Here is a 23920-nt window from a genome sequence, read left to right as displayed (position 1 = left end):
TATTTTCTTTCTGTTCTAGTTTTCTTTTTTCTTAATTTTTTACTTATTATTTTTGGCTGCGTTGGGTCTTCGTTGCTGCGTGTGGGCTTTCTGTAGTTGCGGCGATCGGGGGCTACTCTTCTTTGTGGCGCGCGGGCTTCTCATTGCGGTGGCTTCTCTTGTTGCGGAGCACGGGTGTCGCAGGCTTCAGTAGTTGTGGCTCATGGGCTCAGTAGTTGTGCTTTGTGGGCTCTAGAGCGCAGGCTCAGTAGTTGTGGTGCTCGGGCTTAGCTGCTCCGTGGCATGTGGGATCTTCCAGGACCGGGCCTCAAACCCATGTCTCCTGCGTTGGCACGCGGATTCTTAACCACTGCACCACCAGGGAAGCCCCGATCTATATTTTGTTTCTGTTCTAGTTTTGTTTCCGTATTTATTTCACTTCTATTTCCATTTGTATAATTTATAAGCTCCGTGTATAAATTGTGTAACTGATCATCTCTATAAATTATTATCCGTAGGATTTATATCCTCGTTGTGATGTGTGCGTCAGTGCGCCACCCTGATGGAATTTAAGGGAAACCGGATTCGGGCCTCGTGCTGTGCGCTCGTCACTTGCACAGTTCGTGGTTGTGGAACCTCAGATTCGCGGTTCAGCGGGTTTGTGAGGCACGTGCAGCTGCACAGCTCCCCCGGAGGAGCCGGCGCCCAGGGTGGCCTTGGGGACGTCCTGGGGCTTGTCCTCGGTCTCGGGAGGAGGGAGCCGAACAGATGGCTGGGGGGGAGGGCGCACGGCGGTGGGGGAGGGCGCACGGCGGTGGGGGAGGGCGCACGGCAGGGGGTGTGTGAGCTGTGGGGATGACTCAGGCCCTGCGTCTGGCGGGGCCGCCTCACATCTGGAGGTGTCCCCTTCCGCATCTGGAGGTTGGAGGGGCCGCCTGGAAGCTGCAGAGGCGGTGCAGGCTGCCTCCGATGGGCTGGGCAACGGCAGCCGGAAGAGAAATGCCTGGGTGTCCCCCTCGGATGCCCGGCCCCTCCCCCAGCCCCACTGGGTCTGCTGTTCCTGGGTTTTCGTGCGGGACCCCGGGGGCTCAGCAGAGGGCTCTGCGTTGAGCCGTGAGCTCTCCTCTAAGCGAGGCCACGTCAACGGTACTCAGGAGCCCAGATGCACGGGGAGCGGGGCGGGGCACGGGGCCCAGGTGGGCTGGGGAGGCTCCAGGCCCTGGACACGGAGCTACCAGGCAGACAGACAGACATGTGCACACACACGTGCACGCATGCTCACACGCAGGGCACAGACACGCATACATACACAACACTCACGCTCGACGCATATTTGCGTGCACGCGCGCCCATGAGCACATACCTGCACCGCACACGCACCAGTGCACGTGGACATGCATGTGCACAGGTACACGTGGGCACGCGTGCAGTTCACCCACATGCAGTGTGCACGCCCGCGGGTGCACGTGCTCACAGACACGCGCACACGAGAATACTCACGTGCACATCCGTACACAGACACACCCACACAGGAGCATGCGCGCGCACGCATCACGTGTAGCAACATCTTACGTTCAAGTGTGTTGCTGTTGGTTTCAACATTCCAAAGAGCCTTGTCTGCTTGTTCTTTCCAAATCCCCGTCCGAAACGCAGCATCGTCCGCTCCTTGAATCGCTCTGTTTGGGGTTACTTGCCTCCCCCCCCCCGCCCCCCGCCACCGTCAGGTGTGGAGGCGTCCCGATGGCAGGGGCGCTGAATATCTCAGGAAGGTCCCAGCGCCGTCGCTTCGGCAGAGGGAGCGTAGAGGGAGTGATAACGGTTGTGGGTCTCTAGGCAGACGTACAGGACCAGAGACGCGCATGTATGTGTAGGCTCTGCACCTGCCCGGGGGGCTCTTCGGGGCTGAACAAATCCCACCCTCCCCAGCCGCCCTGGCTACCACGTGGACATCTGCCGCATGCTGCAGGAACAGCTGAAACCACACCTGTCCCTTCCGGGCTCTGAGATCCAGAAACCAGCGCCCCTTCCCCCTCGAGGGCTGGGGTCCGTCCGACGCAGGGCCTTCCCAGATGCTGCTGCTTCTGCTGCCTGTTGTTTTCTTTGTTTTTAATTCGGGGGCACATCTCATTGTTCATGTCGTAGTTTTTATGGAAGTAGAGTTGATTTACAATATTAGTTTCAGGTATACAGCAAAGTGATTCTTCTATATATATTTATATATAGCAGATTCTTTTCCCATGTAAATTATTACAAGATATTGAATAGAGTTCTGTGTGCTCTACAGTAGGTCCTTGTTGTTTATCTATTGTATACATAGTCATGTGTATCTGTTAATCCCATACTCCTAATTTATCTGTTCCCCCCTCCCTTTCCCCTTTGGTAACAGTAAGTTTGTTTTCTATGTCTGTGAGTCTGTTTCTGCTTTGTAGATAGATTCATTTGTGTCGTAGTTTAGATTCCACATATAAGTGATATCATAGGGTGTTTGGCTTTCCCTGTCTGACTTTCTTCCCTTAGTATGACAATCTCTAGGTCCATCCACGGTGCTGCAGATGGCCTGATTTCATTCTTTTTTACCTGCCTGCCTGTTCTTAATACACACATGGAAAATCACACACACAAAGACACTTCCCAAACTGCACGTAGACACACGTACACATGGGCACACGCCCAAACTACACACGTGCACATACAAAACCCCACATATACACATACACTACACACACCACAAATACACACATGCCAACTGCACTTAGACACACACATGTGCACACATGCAAACCACCCACACACCTACACACAAAACCCCGTGGATCCCAAACAACTCAGTAAACGGACACACACACACACCCCCAATCGCTCACACACATAGCTGCGCGCGCGCGCACACACACACACACACACACGAGAGAGAGAGAGAGAGAGAGAGACAGACAGACAGACAGACAGACAGACAGAGAGTTACAGGCTGACACCTGTCTGTGAGACATTCGGGGGACTGAACACATTGCAACCTTCTGGAGGCCCCCGGGGATGAAGGTGGCTTGTTACACGCCCAGCACTTCCTGACATGGGACACGTGTGCTCTTTGCTTCTGCCCCTGCAGGACGATCCTCCGACCCGCTGTCACCCTCCTTTCCGCTGACTGGACGGTCCAAGCGGACTGTTCCCTGATTCCCTAACTGTGCTTTCCTTCAATCCATCATTAATTGGATAGAAATAGAAATCGTATTGAAATTGCTTCAGTAAAGCAGTAGCAACAGGATAGAAGCACCGTGGAATTAAAGGCAGCTTCCCCCCTTCTCTGGGATCACAGGAAATTTAAAAGAAAGTTTACCTTTTTCTGGGTTGTCTGGTGTTTCTACAAGAAGTACATTTTGGTCGCATAATTACAGAGATGTTTTTCTCTCCATCATGTATTGGAAATCGTTACTCACCTATTTCAAAACACCTGCTTTTTTAGACCAACGCACGTGCAGAATTATCATGGTTCCCCACTAATTTAATTGCTGCTAAACTCTAAGGTTGTCCATAATGTAAAACCTAAGCTGACATGTTCTTACGTTTACGCATGAGAGTGAATATTTCAAATGAGAAATCACAGCATGTGATGCATTTTCAAAGCCGCCAGACATCTCAAAATCATGCCCTTTTTTAATTGTCTTCTTAATTTCCCAATTTACTTTTATTTGACTTATTTCTAATTGGACTCTTTTTCTTTTAGGCCAGGATTTTGATTTATCGCATGCCCTTGATGGTGAGTAACATTAAAACATTTTGTAAACTACAGGGAATATTTTATTGGACTATAGTCAATCTTTTGAAATATGTCTTACTGTGATAACTAGACTCACGTAGGACGAGGAAAATCAAGATGCCCTCGTCAGGGTAAATGAGTCTTTTTTGGTGGAATCATTTCCACGTTCTGTGGTGGTGAATGAATGCCACGTGGGGTTGCCATGCGCTTGGGGAAGGGGCTGGTCCCCCGTGGGCTGGTCCCCTGTGGGCTGGTCCCCCGTGTGCTCACTGATTCCATCCCTTGGCTGGTGGCTGCATGACCCCAGTCTCTGCCTCTGCCTCACGTGCCTCTATGTTTTCCCATTTCCTTCTGATAAAGGCACTCGTCTATAAGGGTCTGTGCTAATCCGCTGTGACCACATCTTAACCAGTGTTTCCAAATAAGGTCACGTTCTGAGGTTCCCAGTGGATGTGAATTTGGGAGCCCAGTATTCAACCGAAAACATCTTTTTTTTTTTTTTTTAATTGGAGTACAGTTGCTTTACACCGTTGTGTTAGTTTCTGCGGTACAGCAGAGTGAATCAGTCATACACATACATATATCCCCTCTTTTTTGGATGTCCTTCCCACTTAGGTCACCACAGAGCACTGAGTAGAGTTCCCTGTGCTCTACAGTAGGTCCTCGTTAGTTACCTAGTTTATACATAGTACTGTATGGATGTCAGGGCCCCAAGGTATCTTTTTCACTCCTGGGGTCCGATGCAGAGGTGTGAGTCAAAACCGTGAGGGCAGTAATATTCCCAAAAGCCAGCGGGGGTTAAGTCTTATTCTTGATGATGAAACCCTCACTGGGTGGTGGGGAGAGATGCCGGGGAGGTGTCTGTGGTCCTAATGGCCTCGGCCCACACTGCCTGGGTTGCCTGGGGGTCCCAAGGAGCAAAAGGGGTGCTGCACGCAGTGAATGTGCACAGCCTTTGAGGGTCCCGTGTCCCTCCTTCTCCCACACAGGTCCCGGGCTCTCCCTCGTGTCCTGTGTTCTCCCGGGTTCCCCTTTCCCTCACAGTCCCCCCACTTGGCGTCATGAGGTGGGAGGGGTCCTTGGTCTCCGTGGCAGCCATGGTCGACATCATGCTATGTTCCTGTTGCCGTGGGTCCTCCAGTGCTTGGCCACTGCCAGGAAAAAACGATGCTTCAAACGTTTTCTGAGTCTTTTTAAGGAAAACAGAACAGTGTCGGGAGTTGCTTTCTGTTTCCCAGCTGCAAGTTTTACTGACAGAAATGTCTTTTCTCTTTAGACAAGAAACCCACTCTGGTCCCACCAAAAAAAGCCACCGGTAAGAAGCAAAGGCGCCCAACATGCAAATGCAGCCGAGAAATCGTTGTCGTGCGCCCCAGTTTTCCCAAGAGCTGGGTGAGACGTGGTCAGCGATTCACCGGCTCTGGGTCCAGCCTGGTTAATATTTGAATTATGCTGGGATGCGGGTGCTTTCAAGTCCACAGAGGCTGTAAGAGAACGGGCGCTGACACTTCGGCGAGATGCGTTTGGGTCTCCTGGAAGGCATCTCGGGATGCCTTTCTCCTGAGTGTCTGTCCCTGGTTTTGGATACTCATTTCTCGGCAGGAACAGTTTTAGGACCCTGGGACCCTCCTATAACCCATGAGCAAACTTCGATCTCAGCCTCTAGGAGGAGCCTACTAGCTGTCACTAACCCTTTCCAATAAAAGTCAGGAATCAGACCGATCATGGAACTGACCAAGGGTCAGAGTCATTGGTGGTTAGTCACCCACAGTAAAATCGATGCCCAGAGTTACAGAGCTCTTATCACTGATTTTTTTAAAAATGTGATAGCTCTCTTCAAATGTTGGGCTTCTCATCTAGAAGGGCATCTTATGAGGGAAAAGATAGCCTTGTTCAGAGCCAGGTCCTTGACCTGTGCAGGCCCGCGGAGGATGCTGGACCAGTCATTATTGAACAATGGACTTTGCTCCCTGGGGCAGCAACGGTGTTTCCCAGTCGTGACTCGTGATGGGTCAGTACATCGTGTTGGGTGGATACACAGGCTCACTTAGATGTTGCTGGGACTTGCAAAGAGTCCTTAAAACTAAGAAGGCAACCTCAGAAGCCATCAGGAGTTGTCACATCATTTTGTCAAGGACACCTGGGTCAGTTGGATCATTTTCTTGGTGGGCACAAGCCCAGATCTGGCCTCAGACATCCCCCCTTATCTAGTACTGTCTACCTTGTGGAAGTTGTTGGCAACTCGGTAGGGGAAGATGCTAGGATGAACGGTCCCCGGGGAAGAACTGTCTGCAGGCGGAAGTTGGAATTTCAACTCGGTCCGTGGGGCGTACTTGATTTATAAATTACTTTCATTGTTTTGGTTTGGTTTTTGCCTTTTATTCCTTTCCTTGGAGAGAAGGATGATATGGATACGGCCAGGAATTTGGTTTTTCTGTTGAGACGTTGGTCAGAGTGATATTCTGGAAAGTGTTTGGAGATGTGGAGATGCAGTGTTTCCTCCATCTATTAAGGAAGTCATTTCTGTTCCTCGTTTCACCCAGAACTTCAGTATTAACTATCTATTTTTCTCCTTTAGATGATAACTTCAATTTAGAAGATGCCCTTGGTGGAGGGAACAGTAAGTGGTACCTCTTAAATCTCCTGTGTGTCTGACTTGCTTATTTATCATTGCAAAGAGGCTTGTCTCTTTCAAATAAGTCGAATTCGTTTTTACCACGAAAACCTAAGGAATAGATGTATTGTTTGTTGTGGTTGAGTTTTTTTGGCTTTTATCCGTAGGCCTGCTTTTATTTTAAAGCTCTTACAGTCTTTGGGGTGATATAAGACAAACTGAATATCCTTGCCAGGGCTGGCCTCGTGGGTGCGTAGGGTCACACAGGGCTCCACACTCAGAAGGGCTTCCCTCCTTGGTGGACTGCTCTGTGGCCGTCATATTGAATTTCTTAGTACAGTTTAAGCAAGGGACTCTGCCTTCTCATTTTGCCCCGGGCTCCGCAAACTCTGTAGCTGGTCCAGCCGTCTGCTTTATTTTCTATTGGAAATACATGAATGTAAGTATTGCAGCTGGATGATGATGGAAAGAAATCCACGGGTGCCTGTGTGTACGGGTATCCCCATCATGACAAAGTACTTGCCCTGCCGTGACAAAGGACATGCTTCCGTTTCTAACTGTTCAGTAAACCACCTGTGTGCAAATGCACGTTTTGTTGTTTTGACTGCAAAGTGCTCATAATTGCCGTTCTCCTCTTTTACAGATGACCCGGTGACACCCGAAGCACCCAAACCAAAACCTAATCCAAACCCCAAGCAGCCCGGCTCTTCTGGTAAGACCTTCTCACCCCTGTGGGTCCTTGTGTGTTTTTCAGAGTACAGCGATTTCCATGTCAGCTGAAAGGAGGTAATTTCAGATTTAGCGCGATCTTACTGTGAACTCTCTGTGCAAGGTAATGCCCATCTTCCAGTCGTGGAAAACAGTTTACAAAAAGATATTTTTGGTTCGGGGTTGATTTTTAGTTTGCTGATTTAACTTCCAAGGTTTTAATGGAAACTTTAAAACATTAAATGTAAGATTTTAAATATAGAGAATCAATATGGAGAAAAGTATCAGCTTGTTCTTTCCCTTTAGAGAAGCCCTTGGTTTTTGTTTTTTTTTTTTAAAGGTTTTTGCCGCCTTTTTTCGGACACATCATAGTACTCTCTGAGTATTTGACCGACATCAGTGTTCTGAGTTGAATGGCTGTTGAAACTTCAGATTTTGAGTTGGCTTTTTTGATTGTTTATACATTTGTTTAATTTTTAATGCAGAAAAGTAGAAATACTGTCCGTCCTCTACCACAGTGAAGATGGTTTTTCTCCCTAGTATTTTATATCAATTTAAATGAAACAACTGTTAAGTAAAACTGTCAATCTTTTATTCACACTGTGTCATAACATTACGTTTTGCGTATTAGTATTCCATAAGCATTTTCTTACGTCATTTAATAATTTTTATCATGACTTTTCTTGGCAGTTATATACTGTCATAACTAATCCCTAATTTTGAAAATGTTATGTTTCTCTGCTATTTTAGACGTATGAGTTGCAAAGCAAATTGAAGCCACCTTCATATGCTTTCTTATGGTTTTATTTCTTTTTTTTTAAATAAATAAATTATTTTATTTATTTACTTATTTTTGGCTGCGTCGGGTCTTCGTTGCGGTGCGTGCGCTTCTCATTGCGGTGGCTTCGCTCGTTGCGGAGCACGGGCTCTAGGCGCGCGGGCTTTAGTAGTTGCGGCACGCGGGCTCTGTAGTTGTGGCTCACGGGCTCTAGGTGCGCGGGCTCGGTAGTCGTGGCGCACAGGCTTAGTTGCTCCGCGGCATGTGGGATCTTCCCGGACCAGGGCTCGAACCTGCATTGGCAGGCGGATTCTTAACCACTGCACCACTGGGGAAAGTCCAGTAATTGTATCTTTGAAAGATTCCTTCCATAGAGTAGTACGTTTATGGGGTTCCCCGCCACCCCATGTCTGCTTTTGATTCTGATACGTTTCCCTTCACCCCAAGACATCAAGACACTCCCGACGGTTCTGATGTGAGACATGATGCTGTCTTTTTCCTTCTAGATGGCTTTTCGGATTCGGACCTTACTGATGGGACTTCAGATGGAGGTAGGGTTCCCCTTCTTTTTTTGTCTTTCTCTTTTTTTTTTTTTTTTAATCTTTTGTCTGCGCCGCGCGGCACGTGGGATCTTAGTTCCCCGACCAGGGATTGAACCCACACCAGGAAGGGCAGAGTGTTAACCACTGGGCCGCCAGGGAAGTCCCTCCGTTTTTTATTTTATATTGGAGTAGAGGTGATGAACAATGTTGTGTTCGCTTCAGGTGTAGAGCAAAGTGAGTCAGTTCTACATAGACACGTGTCTGTTCTTTTTCAAATTCTCTTCCTGTGTAGGTTATTACAGAATATTGAGCGGAGTTCCCTGTGCTCTACCGTAGGTCCTTTTTCCACCTCTGTCTTTAAAATCTTAGGTCCATGTGGAGGCAAAGCAGTATTTAAATATAATAAAAAATAAGTGTAAAATTAATATATGCTTAGAATAGTTATAACTTGATGAGATATATAGTCATTTTTATGTACTTATGTATGGATAAATGATCGTGTATACGTATGTTACATATAAATATATTTGTACTATATTCATCTGTTATGCATATGTAATCTAAAATAGGCATATGTGTATGCAATATATAAGGCGTAGCCAGATACAAGGTAAAGATCTTCTCCCCCAGGATTCCTTTGGGTCACCCTCAGGAGGTGGGGAAAGATTGTGCGTCAGCCTTGAATTTGGGCGTCACTCTTGGCCCACAGCCTCCTAGGAGGGCTGCAGACTCAGAGCCTCTGGACCTCCCCCTGGAGGGAAGCTCCTTCCATGGCAGTTAACTCCAGCTTCCCCCCCAGGTAGAAAGCCCTGGCTTCAGCCCCCAGTTGGGGAAATCTTTTATTTCTAACTCTGCCATCGAGCTCTGGTTCTTGTTTGTTTCTTGGAGAATGGAGCGTACACGGTGAATAATAATAATAAGATGATGTGAAGATTTCCCAGGAGGTGACCCATGACTCTGACCTCCTTGGCGAGGGACTTTCATGCTCTGATGTCTCCCCACACTCCCGCCCTGACCCGTGTTCTTCCCCCTGCGTGTACAATCTGTTTATTGTCCCTTCTCTTTTTAAGCATTTAGGTTATACCAGTTTCTTTTTTTTTTTTAATAAAAAAATAACATTTTTAGTTAACTGCCTGATACTCCTTAATACTTTTTTTTGAGTTTATCGTTGCTGTACAGTATTGTATAAGTTTCAGGTGTATGACGTAGTGATTCAGTGTTTTTCTAGGTTGTACTCCATTTAAAGTTATTATAAGATATTGGCTCTATTCCCTGTGTTGTGCAATCTATCCTTGTAGCTTATTGATTTTATATATAGTAGTTTGTACCTCTTAATCCCCTCCCCCTGTTTTGCCCGTTCCCCTGGGCACAGACTGGGAACCACTCCTCCCTACTGGGAACCACTGGGAACCACTCGTTTGTTCTCTATATCTGTGAGGCTGCTTCTTTTTTGTTATTTTCACTAGTTTGTTGTGATTTTTAGATTCTGCACCGGTTTCTTGTACATATCTTTACGCTTTGATATCGGATGTCCTCCATGTGGTTCCCTTAAGGTGGTTTCTAAGAAGTAGGGTTTCTGAAAGGAGTTCCCACTTTTACATCCCTTCATGGATTGCTAAATTGCTTTCCAGAATGGCTGGGATCGTTGATAGTCCCACTGGTAAGAGGACTATGTAAGAGATTGCTGGGTTCATTCCTCTCTGGCCTGCCTTAAATGTTACTGGAAACATTTTTGCTTTGAATCCTTGCTTGTTGGAGTGCCATTGATTGACATCAATGGATGAACCAGCCCCCAAAGGGTTATAAGTCTGTTTCTATCAGTCACGCCCTTACGGTGACATGCTTTTTTATCAACTTGTTTGCCTTCTACTGGGAATGCCCCTACCTCCCCTCTTGAGCTCACATACCTTTCAGAGTAAACCCCTTCTACCCTGGTCCCCAAAGTCATGTCTACAGTGGCTAACTGTCTACCTTCTAATTGGTTTTCCGTTTAAATTTACATCTCTAGGTGCTGTACAAGATCGCTCCACTTTGAGGAGTGTAACAGACAGGATTCTAGTTTGATACCCGTGTAACGTGCTCTTACCCACTGCATGTAACAGGCCGTACGCTGGCTCTGTAGCTGCGTAACATGCAGCCCCTCCTTTGTAGCAGGCAGTGTTGCTCCATAGCCATGTAACATGCAGTGCCTGTGTGACTATACTGTAAAGACACACTGGGAGTGACTGGCTGACATTAAACAAAGCTAAAGGCACCCTCACAAGTGTACAGTCCACTGGGTGGATTCCTGGTTTGTGCACTAATAATTGTACAAGCATCAGCTTAACATCAAGTATCAGGAATGGCCTGACGGTCCAGTGGTTAGGACTCTTCGCTTTCACTGCCGAGGGTGCAGGTTCAGTCCCTGGTCGGGGAGCTAAGACCCACAAGCTGCGTAGTGTGGGCAAAAAGAAAAAACAAAACGAGACAAACAACGACAAAAGCATCGAGTATCCCTTGGCATTACATGTGGAAAAAGTAGAGGGGGTGGTGAAGCGGTATCCCTTAGCCCCGGGGAAAGCACAAAGGAAGACCACACCCAGAGGTGGTGGGTCCCTGGATGGCACATGGCTGACAACCACCCCTAGTGAGACTGGGGGGCCTGAGAGGTAACAGGAATGTGCCTGGAATGACCCCATAGCCATGCGAGCATTTAGGTTATACCAGTTTCTTTTTTTTCTCCACTTTTTTTCTCTCTTTTTTTTTTCTTTTTTTTTCTTCAAGGGTGGAGTAGAGCTGTGCCCACTTCTCAGGTGGGCTCTGAGGCCCTTGCTGGGTTTCTCCCCGAATCCCTGGGGGACTTTGAAGACTCAGTGGGTCTCCTGGGGCCCACCATGGGGCCAGGGGGTTGAGTCAGGTGCCAAGCCTAGATTTCAGGGACACGGGAGCAAGACAGGTGATACCGCCCGCAGAACGAGGACAGCCCCTCCCAGCAGTGGAAAGGGACACCCTGATATTAACGGCCTCATCAGTCCCACGGTCATTTCTCTTAAGGAACCTTCACAACCCAGGGTCAGAGGAGCTGGTCCTTGGTATGAGTTTTCGGTTACCGAACGTCTTCCCAGCGCCATTTGTCACCAAGCCTCGTTCCTCTCTTACAGGAGGCGGTGATGGCGGCAACCAGAGGCCTGGAGGGGCGGAGCAGGGTACGTACCCCTGGTTCCTGATGTCCTGGGTTCCTCACGTGTACTATTGAGGAAAGCAGGAGCCAGTGGTCACAGCCTCACTTTTAGTATTTGCAGCGTCATCTGAAAGATACTGGCATGAAGAATGGTTCTCTGGACACGCGTTCCAAGGGGGCTCAGCGGAAACACAGGCAGACCCCGGAGATGCTGGGGATTCAGGTCCAGACCACCGCAGTCAAGCGAATATCGCGATACCGCAAGTCACACGAATTGTATGGTTCCCCGGTGCATCTAAAAGGGATGTTCACACTACACCGTAGTCTGTTCAGTGTGCAGGGGCATTATGGCCAAGAAAAAACACCACGTGCAGGCCTAGATTTATAAAACTTTTTATTGCTAATGAATGCTCACCACTCTCTGAGCCTTCAGCGAGTCATAGGAGTAACGTCAGAGATCACGGATACCGTCACAAACAGAATAATAATGAAAAACTTGAAATATTAGAAGAATTACTGAAATGTGATGCAAAGACGTGAGGTGGGCAAATGCTGTTGGAAAAATGGCGCTGATAGACTTGCGTGGCGTAGGGTGGCCACAAACCTTCAATTGGTTAAAAAAAAACAACAGGGCTTCCCTGGTGGCGCAGTGGTTGAGAGTCCGCCTGCCGATGCAGGGGACACGGGTTCGTGCCCCGGTGTGGAAGGATCCCGCATGCCGTGGAGCGTCTGGGCCCGTGAGCCATGGCTGCTGAGCCTGCGCGTCCGGAGCCTGTGCTCCGCAACGGGAGGGGCCACAACAGTGAGAGGCCCACGTACCGCAAAAAAAAACCCAAAAAACAAAAAACCCCACAGTGTCCGTGAAGAGCACTAGCTTGAGGTCTACCTGCTACCGACGGGATCTGCATTTTAAGTTCAGTCGCCCTCCCATGGTGCCCTAAGAAGGAACGCCACCCATATTAGCCAGGGTCCTCCAGAGAAACGGGACCACTAGGATGTATAGAGATGAGTAGAAAGACACTTATTGTAAGGAGTTGGCCCACGTAGTTACGGAGGCTGAGAAGGGCCTCGATCTGCTGTCTGCACGCTGGACACTCAGGGAAGTGGCCAGTCAGTCCCCATGCAAAACACCGACAACCAGGACAGCGAATGGCGTAGGTCCCAGTCTGAGTCTAAAATCCCAAGAAGCAGGATCACCGATGTCCAAGGGCGGGAGAAGACAGACGTGCCAGCTCAGGCGGAGAGCAAATTGTCCCTTTGTGATCTAATCAGACCCTCAGTGGATTGGACGATGCCCGTCCACGTTGGTGACGGCTTTTACCCAGGCTAACGGGTGCGAATGTTATTTTTTTCTGGAGACGGCCACATGGACACATCCAGAAATAAAGTGTTCCCAGCTGCTTAGCAGGCCCTGGCCAGTCCAGCTGACACATAGGGTGAACCGTCCATCACACCGTCCTCCTTTTTATTCACGGGGGAGGATGTCTTGTGCACCTGCCGTGTCAAGAAACAGCTGTAGATGTGGGACGGATGCAGGTAGTTTTAGGATTCTTGGTGGGGGGTGGAAACCCCGTCACCCTAGAGCACATGAGACTAACGAAGAGGTGGGCGACTTTGATTTTTCGGAAGGTACATGAAGAGACGGCCATCTGGCTGCTTGAGGTCACACGGCCTCTGAGTGGTCCCCGCTGGGCCCCCTTCCACTGTGGGTTTATCACCCACCTGAGACCTTCCTCACTGAGCTGGGAGGACAGCTGAGCTGGTCCTAGGGGTGGGGAAGAGATGGGGTTTGGCCTCCCACTGGGAGCCAGTTCTTGGATTGGAAACAGCTCGCGTAGTAAAATGAATTCAGACGTGGCTCCGGAGGGACGGGCCCTCTGTGGTTACCGGGGGCCCCGCCTCTCAGGCCTCAGCCCCACCCTCTTCCTCCGGGCAGGGCCGCCAGCCCCCGGCGTGGTCCGTGCGCGAGGGTTACGTGTGTCATGGTGTCCTGTGCTTCCTTCCACAGCCGACTCCCCGGGGGTGGTCCCTGGGATCATCGGTGCCGTCGCAGTGGCCGTGGCCGGGGCCATCTCCAGCTTCATCGCCTACCAGAAGAAGAAGCTCTGCTTCAGAGAGAACGGTAAGGTGCTCACCGCCGCGTCCTTTCCGTGGGGCCTTGCTGCTTTGAAAAGCGTGCTTTCTTTTAAAAAAAAGAACTAAAAAGCAGAGCTCAGGTTGGCACAGACACGTGGAAGGCGGCCGAGGGGCTCCCGAAGTGGCTAGAAAACTGGGATCTGACTTCGTGGCTTTGATCCCAGCGTCTCCTGCATTTAGCCGTGTGAGTTGGTGCAAGTTACTAACCATTCCATTTTGGGGGGCGGGCGTCCCCGTAACGGGGAGAGATGAGAGTCTGCGCTTTAGAATTTTTGTGAAGGTCAATAAGGTCATTGTGAAGGTCAGTAAGGTCATGTGTGAAGGTCAGTAAGGTCATGCGTGAAGGTCAGTAAGGTCATGGGTGAAGGTCAATAAGGTCATGTGTGAAAGTCTTGACAGGTTGCCTGGGAGAGAGTGAGTGTTGAAGAAATGTTAGTTCTTACGATTCATTCGTTGTTATTTACATGGACCGCCGAATACCACCGTTACAGCACAGAGATCGGAATTCCATCACCGGGCATTTTGGGACTTTGTACTCAAATGCTAAGTTACTTACGATTCGTCCTGACATCAGTGAGTTCTGCTGTTCTGAGCACAGTTTATGTTTGTGCATCTCTGGAAGGCTCTGTCCAGGTTTGGCTTTGAGAACCAGCGAGGGCTGGGTTGCGGTGTTTGTGGCCGTGGCTGCCCATCCTCCTTGGAGGAGGCTTGTGGTATCTGAACTTCCCTTCTGTGTATGACCCTAAGTCCTTATCCATACTTTGCCGTTGGCCATAGGTGTCATCTGCCTAAAGGACCCTTTCCTGAGGGTTCTTGGGAAATTCCCAGAAGACTTGATGGAGGCCAAGTTACCCTCTAGGGATGGAGTTTATCCTTCATCTTGCATCATTCTAGATTTCTAGGTTCACAAACACTATTTATAGCCTGAAATTAAAAGTCTGACACAGCGTTTGGATTCAGAGACCTAAAATAAGAGGCCATTTTTATATCCCTCTGCTAGCAGTGGAGGGTAAGGGTGCCTGAGTGCATCTTATTTCCCTCGTGTGAGTGGGTCGCCTTCCATCTGGCCACGCTCAGGAAAGTGTGGTTGGCTGGCGGAATGGTGGGCGTCCAGCAATGCCCAAATGGATAGATGACCAAGTTCCAGGAGATACTTACAAAAGATCTACAGTTAGAACCAAGTGGGGGGAAACAGCACAAAAGAAAACACCGTTTTCTTTTGCTTCTCCTAGAACGAGCGAAGACTTAAAAGACTAGGGATTCGATAGAAGTGAATTTCTGTTTCCTTTTCAATCACACTTTCCACTTTCTCTGAAGATACTCAAACTCAGAGCTTGACGCCCAGCCAGGAGAGGAAGGCGCTCGCTAGGCAAGATAAACAGGAAGTCCTGGCCCCGAGATTTCCTGAAAATCTTCAGGTGAACCCCAGTTGGACTCTGGAATTACAAAGCATTTCTGTTACCGTGTGAACGGGATACATGACTCTCTGGATGTTCGTATGTCAAGACACAGGGATTTGAGGAAACACCCAAGAGTCTTAATAGACTTGACATCATCTCATATTTGGAAAAGGGACTCAGAAATTGGGAAAACCAGGTGTTCTGCATCCCACCCTACCCCACCCCGGGGTCTTGGTCTTGGGTTCAAGCACTGTTCCCCCATTGCAGGGGGAAGGGGTGGGCATGGAAACGCAAAGCTTCCCGGGTAGAAAGAGTTGAACGTCCGATTTTCAAAACCAAAGCGAACTTTCTGAAGAACTGGCTCAGAGCAGGCGAGGATTCAACTTTTGCTTCCGGAGAGGCTGGCTCCATTCATTCCCCTAGAATATGTCCTCCAGTCTGTCTTCGTAGGCTGAATTAACATTAGGTGCGACTTTAAATTTTTGATTTGCTTTGTGGTTTTCACAGGTCCGTGGTCTTGAGCTGATGTAGATGCACAAAGAAAAAGGAAAAAAAGGGGGGGGTGAACCTTCATGAGGGAAGGGAGCGGGTGTTTCTGATTTCAGTATAAGCACTTTTGTCTCCAGCTGTAAAGTGTCCAGCAGTGACACAAAGAAACTTGGGTCCCTTTTCTCATATAAGCACCGAGTCTAACGCAAACAGTGAGCATCTTTCTGACTACGTGCGTAGATATCGCGGTTTATAGACCCGCCTTATAGAATGAATTCAGTGTTTGTTGTCAGTTATGTGTTTTTATGAGCAGAGATGGCCAGGTATCGGGTCCATGACGATGCTAGACCTTTTCAGGTCCGTGCAGGACTAGTTTATAGGCTTTATTTCTGGGGTGGTTATTTTAAGGTGTGCAGCTGTGAGCTTGGAGATTTCGTAAGGAGGATGTGGCTCCCGCGTGTACAGTGAGCTCGCGTCCTTGGAGGAAGCGTGGTTTGGGGTGAACCATTATTCTCTGAGCGTGGCGGTTTGCAGAGTGACTTTCCGGGACCTCGTTGTTGTATTGAATTTTGTAGTGTCTGTTGAATTTGCGCCAAGCTTCCTCTCGAGCACTTACGGCGGAAGCAGATGTGTTTTCCCAACGTGGAGACACATCCATCTAGTACTGTCAGCCTTGCTATATACTTAGCTAAGAGCTTCTCCGTGTTACATTTTGTGAGAAGGTATGAGAAAACCTCCACAGCCAGCAAAGTTTGGTAGCTCTGTCTTTTATGCCTAAAGGTTTGAAGTTGTGACTCTAGGAGTTTAATCTGGTTTTCTTCCAAGTGATGCAAGCTGGCCTCTTAAAGCCGTTTTGGGACGCAGGCTCCTGGTTGATGTGTGTCTTTGCGTTTTCGTGGGTTGGGTTCAAGTCACCAGTTTAAATGATGGGTGACGCTGAGACTGACCCGCTGGGACAGGGCACAGTGTTTGGTTGTTGTCACTGGATGCGGTCGATAGCTGATTCTCGTTGCTCACTGCACATCCGCCAGCTGCTTCCCTTGTCCTTGATGGTAGCAGATTCTTGCGGCTTTGGTGAAATGAGCTACTGGCATGTCCTCTCCCTCCCTTCTTTCCTTCCTTCCTTCCTCCTTCCCTTCCTGCCTTCCCTCCTTTCCTCCCCGCCCCCCTTCCCTCCCCCCACTTAATTCTGGTGTCCACTCTGTGATGCTCTGCTCTGTCAGCTTGTCTCCTCAACTTCTGAGCCCAGAGGGCATCTTCCTAACCGCTCTCACTGCTGCGTGGGCTGTGGGCACGCACCTGAAGCAAACCTTTTGGACGTTTACTTCTCATTGTTTGTTTCTCTTTCATTTTCCTTTCCTGACTTTCCGTTTCAGATGAGTCGAAGACCTAGGGATGAGCAGAAAACCCCAGGTGGGGCCTCAAGATCGTCCTTTCCGATCCGTGTTTATCTACCAAGACGCAGAGTCGAAAGCAGACCTTGTCATTTGTCCTTTTCCTTATTAGTAAAACTGCCACCGTGATGTGTTTCTCCCAGACCAGATGCCATGCCTTGAATCCTATATGTTTTCTCCCTTCACGGTGCACAGAAGCGTATGATATGATATTTTAAGGCCCAGGTAGCTTCAGAATGAGGAAGAGAAATGCAGACATTTCCTTTTAACGTAAAATCCAACAGAAAGAAATGGTACCGGCGGGGGCTTCCATGAACGAACCAGGTTTCTCAGCATCCCCCATCCTTGCCAGTGTATCCTGCAGGGGGTGAGCCGTCCTGTTTTCAGAGTCCTGGGGCAAAGCCGGCCCTGGGTCATAGGGTTTCCTCTCTCACGCTCATGATGGAATTTTTACCCTTCTGATTCCATAGCCCCTGGATTTTTATGGTCCATTTCCATGAAGTATTTCCTAACTCTTGCTCAGATCAGTTTTTGCCAATTATGTGAATTTCCCAGTTCGCAGCGGGTGAAAAAAAAATCCACATATTTAGGCAAAACCTAAAAATCTCACGATCTTAAATTTCTGAGGTCAGCGGAGACGTGAGTGTTGGGATCTTGACACCCTAGAATTCTTGCATCCTTGTATATCCCCGTAAGCATGGAAGTCATCGCTGCATTTTTTTTTTTTTTTTTTTTTCTTTTTAACATCAGACCATCTCCTTCTTGTGCTGGCTTCTCGGGCTTCCCTGGTGGCGCAGTGGTTGAGAGTCCGCCTGCCGATGCAGGGGACGCGGGTTCGTGCCCCGGTCCGGGAGGATCCCGCACGCCGCGGAGTGGCTGGGCCCGTGAGCCATGGCCGCTGAGCTTGCGCGTCCAGAGCCTGTGCTCCACAACGGGAGAGGCCACAGCAGTGAGAGGCCCGCGTACCGCAAAAAAAAAAAAAAAAAAAAAAAAGAACCCTGCAACGGAGGCTCTCCGTGCTCCTCCCGTGGGCCTGGTCATCTTCCACCGGTCACCTTGATGGCCTTGACAGTGGTCACCTTGCTGGCCGTCTGGGTCTTTGAAGAAAGCGTCGCAGATTTCTTGGTTCTGATGAAATAAAGCCCGTGTCCCGGTTAGCACAGGGGTGCATTTAAATCGAATCTCTGTGCCCCAAGAATGAAGTCCTGGGTGTGAACTACAGATGAGACCCTGCCGGTCAGTGGTCTCTGGGGTCTGCTTTTGGCCCCCAGTGCCTGCTGTGTTTACATAAACAGCCCGCACACAGAGAGACCCCGAAAGCTGCCATTGCTGTAGTTGCCTTCATAGCTCGAGTGGCTCCTAGCTTAAAAGAAAGGCATGTGAGCTGCTTTGGTTTTGAGTTTGAGATGGGGTGTGTTTGGCCTTCTAAGTGGTGAGGTTGCAGCGGGAAGATGCACCTGGTGGAGCCCGGGTCTCCTCTTAGGGGTCCACGGGGTTGGGTTGGGCGCTTGGCATCGGGGAATCCGGCCCTGCATCCCTGACCACACGGCTCCGGCTAAACGGATCCCAGGGGGCCGATCCCTTTCCCCGCCCACGAAGCACCCACCCACTCTCAGGCTCTCCCCAAATGCTGGGCGTTGGTGACACCAACATCAAAACTGGGTGTGCCGGCATCCCCTCCCCCTCCCCCCAAATATCTCTTCAGATAATGGATTGAACATGTCTTTTACTTGTTGGAAATAACGTTTGGCCCCACATGGATTTGGGTTTGGCTGTACTTTATTATTTCCCAGGGGCATTTCTTTTTTCCTTTTCCTTGAACATACCTGGATATAGGTTTTCTGCGGACCCGTTAGAATATTTTGACTGGGTTTTTTCTTCCTTTGTTTTTCTTTTGGTAGGGAGTTTCTTTGTCACATGAAATTAAAGCACATTTAGGATTTATCGTCATAATAGTTGACTCTACAATGTGAGCGTGTTCAGAGCCTGCCTCCTGCCCGGCCAGCAGAAGACGTGACATTGGCAGTGACCGCCCTGCAGTGTTTTCACAGATCTCTTCAAACTCTCTCCTCTTTGGGTGTTTCTCTTTCTTTTTTTGTCATCTTAGAATTTTGGTCTCTGACTGGGGTCTCCTTTCGTGGTTGGGGGAAAGGGTGGTGGCTCACGGAATCCATTTCATACAGACGGGGGGGATGCGTGTTTCTGGGACCGGGATGAAAAGTGGTGTTGGGTGTTCACGCATGATGCTAACCCCAGATGCTACGGTTTTGCAAAAATCAAAGCTTCGGGAATATAGGAGAACGGTCGTCATGGGTCCCGTGAGCTACTTCAGTCCTTTTCACGTCATACATGCTTCCGTGTCCCTTCCCAAGCATGCAGTAAAGAAATAAACATGTTCTGACTGGGAATCTCTCCTGCGTTTTTGTTTCTAACTGAAGTGTAGTTGGTTTACAATGTTGTGTTAATTTCTGCTGCACAGCAGTGATTCAGTTATACACACATATGTTCGCTTTCATATTCTTTTCCATGATGGCGTATCCCAGGATATCGAATCGAGTTCCCTGTGCTCTACAGTAGGGCCTTGTTGTGGATCCATCCTCAGCATTAGCAGTTTGCATCTGCTCATCCCAATCTCCCACTGCATCCCGCCCTCCACCCTGCCGTCCCGTCCTGTCCCCCGCCCCGCTCGCCCGTGCATTTTGAATTCTGTCGCCTCGCACTGTATGCTGGGAGATCGTTTCTGGGGGCCGGCGGGGCGCGGCAGGGTCCTCTTTGCGTTGACGTATGTGTGTTCGAAAACTTTTGGAGTAGAAATTGGGAAATAAAATGATAGACTGAAGAAGCATGGGAGCGAAGAAGCCAGACCCCGCGAGGTGCCCTTCGTGCCTTGATGACCAGGGCGGTCCTCTGCTTGGGGGCAGCGGATGGAGACAGGAGGTGGGAGGCCAGTTCAGCTTGAGAGTGACCATCAGGGGGGGTTGTCTTGGTAGTCACCCTCCTGGGGCGTTTTGTTCTTCTTGCAGCTGACCAAGGCGAGATGAACATGGAGAACCATCAGGGCACCAACGCCGAGCCACCCGGTAAGAAGCGTCCTGAGTGGCCCGCCCCCCCCCCGCCCCCCTGCGGGTCTGTTTTTCCTCCTCTCACCACTGTCCTGCTCAGATTCTTGGATGGGATCCTTTGTGTCTCGAAGTTTTCAAGGGGGTTCTCTGGGGAGATGCCACATAGACTTTCCGGGGCTTGAGGCTTCCGGTGAGACCTAAGTCCGCTTCACGTTCTCTTTAAATGTCGGCCAGGAGAGTTTTCCAAGCGTCGCCCCACTGCCGCATGGCCGGAGTCAGCAGCTGGCCGGATTGCATCTTCTGAGATGCACCCTTTGCAGCATTTTCACGTGCTGCGGTCACTTTTACAGAATCCTCCCAACCTGGTGGAGAATTGGACCAAGAACAGGAGGTGGTGCAAATCATGGAAACTTCTCAGGGCCAGAGGTGGGACGTTCCGTGATTAGAACCACTTCTGAAAACGGCAGGAAAACACAAATTATGTGTCTAGACACCTGTGTGTGTTTCTTTCTTTCGTTTGTGTATATATGTGGAGACCCACTCCTTTGCCCAAGAAAGGCAACATTTATTGCATAGGACGCCTGTGGAATTGACATAAGTTTGGGGTTTTTTTTTTTAAAGTTTTTGGCCACACCCCACGGCATGCGGGATCTTAGTTCGCCAACCAGGGATTTGAACCCATGCCTTCTGCGTTATAAGGCAGAGTCTTAACCACTGGACCACCGGGGAAGTCCCGAGATAAGTTTTTAGTGAAAAGTTAACATAGTTTTAATTCTAAACATACGGACTTTTAGAAAGTGTCTAGCTCGTTGCTCTTTCAAATAAGGGAAGGATGTGTAACATGAGCTGTCCTTTTTTAAGGACAAGAAAATGCGAAAGAGACCCCAAAACAGAAATGAACTGATCCGAAAATCTTAGCCCTGCATTGTTGTCAATGAACCAACGCCGTGGCCCCTCATTTACAGAATTATTTATTCTGAAATTTGTAGTTTACAGACATTTCTTACCGTCTCAGAGAAGTCGCGAGTAGAGAATGCCTCTTCTTAGTTTCTTTCTACTTTTCCCGAAGTGTCCGTTTTTTACGAGTGGCCGTTGCATCGTAGTATGAAATGTACTGAATTGTTTTTTCTGACCCGTTGGATTTAGTTTTTGCTTTCTGTCAGCAGTGAGCTTTGAGCACACTTCTATCTTCTGTAGAAATAGCGTCACCCGCTTCTGGAATTTTCCACCTGCAGGTACTCGCGTGCTTGTCGGGGCCGCTGGGGGTGCCTTGTAAAATCTGTTCTTGTGTCTTGGTCCTCTGCAGTTCAACAGACCCTTCTGGAGAAATAGGAGGTCGGCAGCCAAGTGAGTCATAGCAGGGTCTCGAGCTGGCCTGCTGAGCCTCTCCAAAGATCGCCTGCAGGGACAGAGCGGCCCCGCTGGAAACAAGCCCCGGCTTGTCCGTGCCTTTGCTCAACTTGGGATTCCTGGTTTGAATCTTGAGGTGCGTCACCACCGTGCTGGGTGGGTGAGATTGACTTGGGATGAGTTTTGCCTCCAGAGGGCAATTACACTCACCTTCTCCACGGCCCTGAGGGGTTTCCCGTGTGCTGTGAAAGGCTGACCGACCAAGTCCCCGTCATTCAACCCCACTGAAGTTCCCCAACCAGAAACGCCGCGCTGTTTACCAATTGCCTGTAAATTGAATGCGTCTGAACCTCTGCCGACATTGACCTTTTTATAGAGTGAGGTAAGCCTTCGGCTAGTTTCCTCAAAAGTTCTCCCATTTACTAGGATTTTTTTTTTTCCCACACCAAACTAATAAAGAGAAATTAGAAACCAAGTACTTTTTACTTAATGTTTTGCCATGGGGTGACTTTTAAAAAAGGTTGTGAAACTAGTGGGATGGATCCCCTGTTCCCTTCTCTGGGGCTGTAAGACAGACGATCGCGGTAAGTGCTCGCTCTTTATAGCATCTTGCAATGAACGGAATGCCTGCTCTTCTCCCGGTAACACACGATGACTTCTCCACCTTTAGAAGCATTTCCCCCGTTTAGGACCGCGCACGCACTGCACAGCGCCCAGAATGCTTGCTTTTATACAGAAGGGCTTTGCGTGGACTTTTGTGTTCATCTCGGGAAGTGCAGAAGCCCTGGTGTTGCAGACGGGCTGGACCCCACCCGTAGACTACCCTCCGCGGAAATATTAGTTTCCAGGGGCACAGGCTTGCCTCGTCTAAAGCTCTTAGGATAGTAACCCAGAGCAGTGGCGGTTTCCTGGGAAGACTTCCTCTTGTCACGGATGACGGTGTAAAGAACTGTTGTGTGTTTCACATCAGCCTCTCCAGGTTCAAAGGTATGACGTTAAGCACACCTGCGTGGGCTGCCTTCACAAAGCACCTAACTTGGGAGAGGGCTGCTATGACGTATCAGTCATGAAGGCTGGGTCTTTCTCCCTTCTGAAGCTCAGAAACTCTGCCAGTAGTTTGAGGGGTAGGCATCTGCGCCACCCCCTGCTGTTGAGGACTCAACCCCTCTCCACGCCCGTATCCTTTCTGTGACCTCTCCTCCCTGCGTTATCTAAAAGCGTTTGGAGTTTCTTTCTCGAGGTATTGCTGGAGACCGTCGTCTGGCTCTTTAACTTGTTCTGTCTTTGACACTATGATAACTTTAGAGTATATGAAATGGTGTAAAAAAAAAAAAAAAAAGGATTGGTATTTATCCTATCCATTCATTGCTGTGTTCAACAAATACCTATGACCTGGTGTGCACAGTGGTGACCATGACATTCAGGATTCTACAGGATGGAACACAAATATATGACATCCATCCATGGATGGGGTCGGCCAGTCGTCAAGAGCTGAGGGCCAGGTTGGTCAATATGCTTGGGTTCCCTCGCTAACTGGCTCGGAGCACCTGGGTACAAAGGTCGAGAGCGTCCATGTTCTCCCCAGTGAGTCATCACGGGTTGCCTTTGAGGTCAAGATTGTGCACGCTGACTTGCTTCATAATAAGAAAAAACGCATACAGTCTTTTTGTAACTCTGAATAACATTGGCATTTTTATAAGCATTGCAATCATACTATAAGCATAAATGCCTCATTAAAGAAGAGAAGAGTGAAAGGATGGGTATTTCTTTAAGGATATGAAATTATGACTGATTCATAAATAAGTATACATTTAAGAAATATGTCAACTAGGCTTTTCTTACGGATGGTGGATGTACATTGTTGTAGACTCGGTTTAATTTCATGTTCACGTAAAAATAAACATGATTTTATCAAAGGTCTGTCTTTTGAAAAATTGAATTTAAATTATGTGGCCTGGATCATTAAATACTTGGCATAACGATTGCTTTTTAAAATCATTTTGGAGCTCCCATATGAAGAAATCACAGTCCAACAGATTTTGAAATCAACAGAAAGATTTTATTTAAGGGCCAAAGGGAGACAATACCAGTGGAGGATTTGTTACAAGTCTGGGTCATAATGGGTTTGATTAACCCACTTAAGCTGTGACCAAGTTTTTGCTGTCAAGATGCTGCAGTGAATATCTCTGTAAGCACGTTGTTGTGGCTGTGTGCAAGTGTGTGTGTTGCATTAGTGCCTGAAGTTGGCTTTGTGAGGAAGAAAAGCATGTGTATATTTAGTTTTTATGGACACTGCCCAGTCATCCCCCATAGAGGTGCAAATTCATGATACCCCCCAGTGATGTCAGATCTGTTTCCTCACTGCCGTGCAAACTTTCTGATTGGTGCCAATCTGTAAGTTGAAAATGATATCAAATCAACTGCGTTTACATTGCATTTCTCTTAACACATCTCACTTAATCTCACTTAACACAAGTGAGATTGAGAATCTGCGTAGGGGGGACCCATTTACATTCCATTTCTGGGGGAAATGAATGCATTTTGCCTACGT

General features: G+C 48.7%; 1 protein-coding gene across 10 annotated transcripts in view; it reads left to right on the top strand.

Moving 5' to 3' along the window:
- LOC117307501 (CD99 antigen-like) overlaps nt 1-21844 on the top strand; it is a 33076-nt gene extending 11232 nt beyond the window's left edge. Inside the window, exons 2-11 of one of the 10 annotated variants that reach the window (XR_012329125.1) lie at nt 3704-3736; nt 5013-5051; nt 6315-6356; nt 6994-7062; nt 8343-8387; nt 11519-11563; nt 13547-13660; nt 16940-16976; nt 19981-20037; nt 21326-21844. Coding sequence is in view for 9 of the 10 variants with exons in the window: in XM_073798840.1 (XP_073654941.1) it covers nt 3704-3736; nt 5013-5051; nt 6315-6356; nt 6994-7062; nt 8343-8387; nt 11519-11563; nt 13547-13660; nt 19981-20037; nt 20254-20445; nt 21326-21351 (662 nt within the window). In the remaining variant the exon portion in view is untranslated. Of the gene's footprint in view, nt 1-3703; nt 3737-5012; nt 5052-6314; nt 6357-6993; nt 7063-8342; nt 8388-11518; nt 11564-13546; nt 13661-16939; nt 19366-19980; nt 20038-20253; nt 20446-21325 lie in introns of those variants that run through there. The other 9 variants (XM_073798840.1, XM_033848976.2, XM_073798841.1 and 6 more) reach the window with 9 other exon arrangements.
- Nucleotides 21845-23920: the final 2076 nt, after the last annotated feature.

Source organism: Tursiops truncatus, chromosome X (genome assembly GCF_011762595.2).
Source record: "Tursiops truncatus isolate mTurTru1 chromosome X, mTurTru1.mat.Y, whole genome shotgun sequence".
NCBI classification, from domain to species: Eukaryota; Metazoa; Chordata; class Mammalia; order Artiodactyla; family Delphinidae; genus Tursiops; species Tursiops truncatus.
This window is presented reverse-complemented; position numbering and strand designations above follow the sequence as displayed.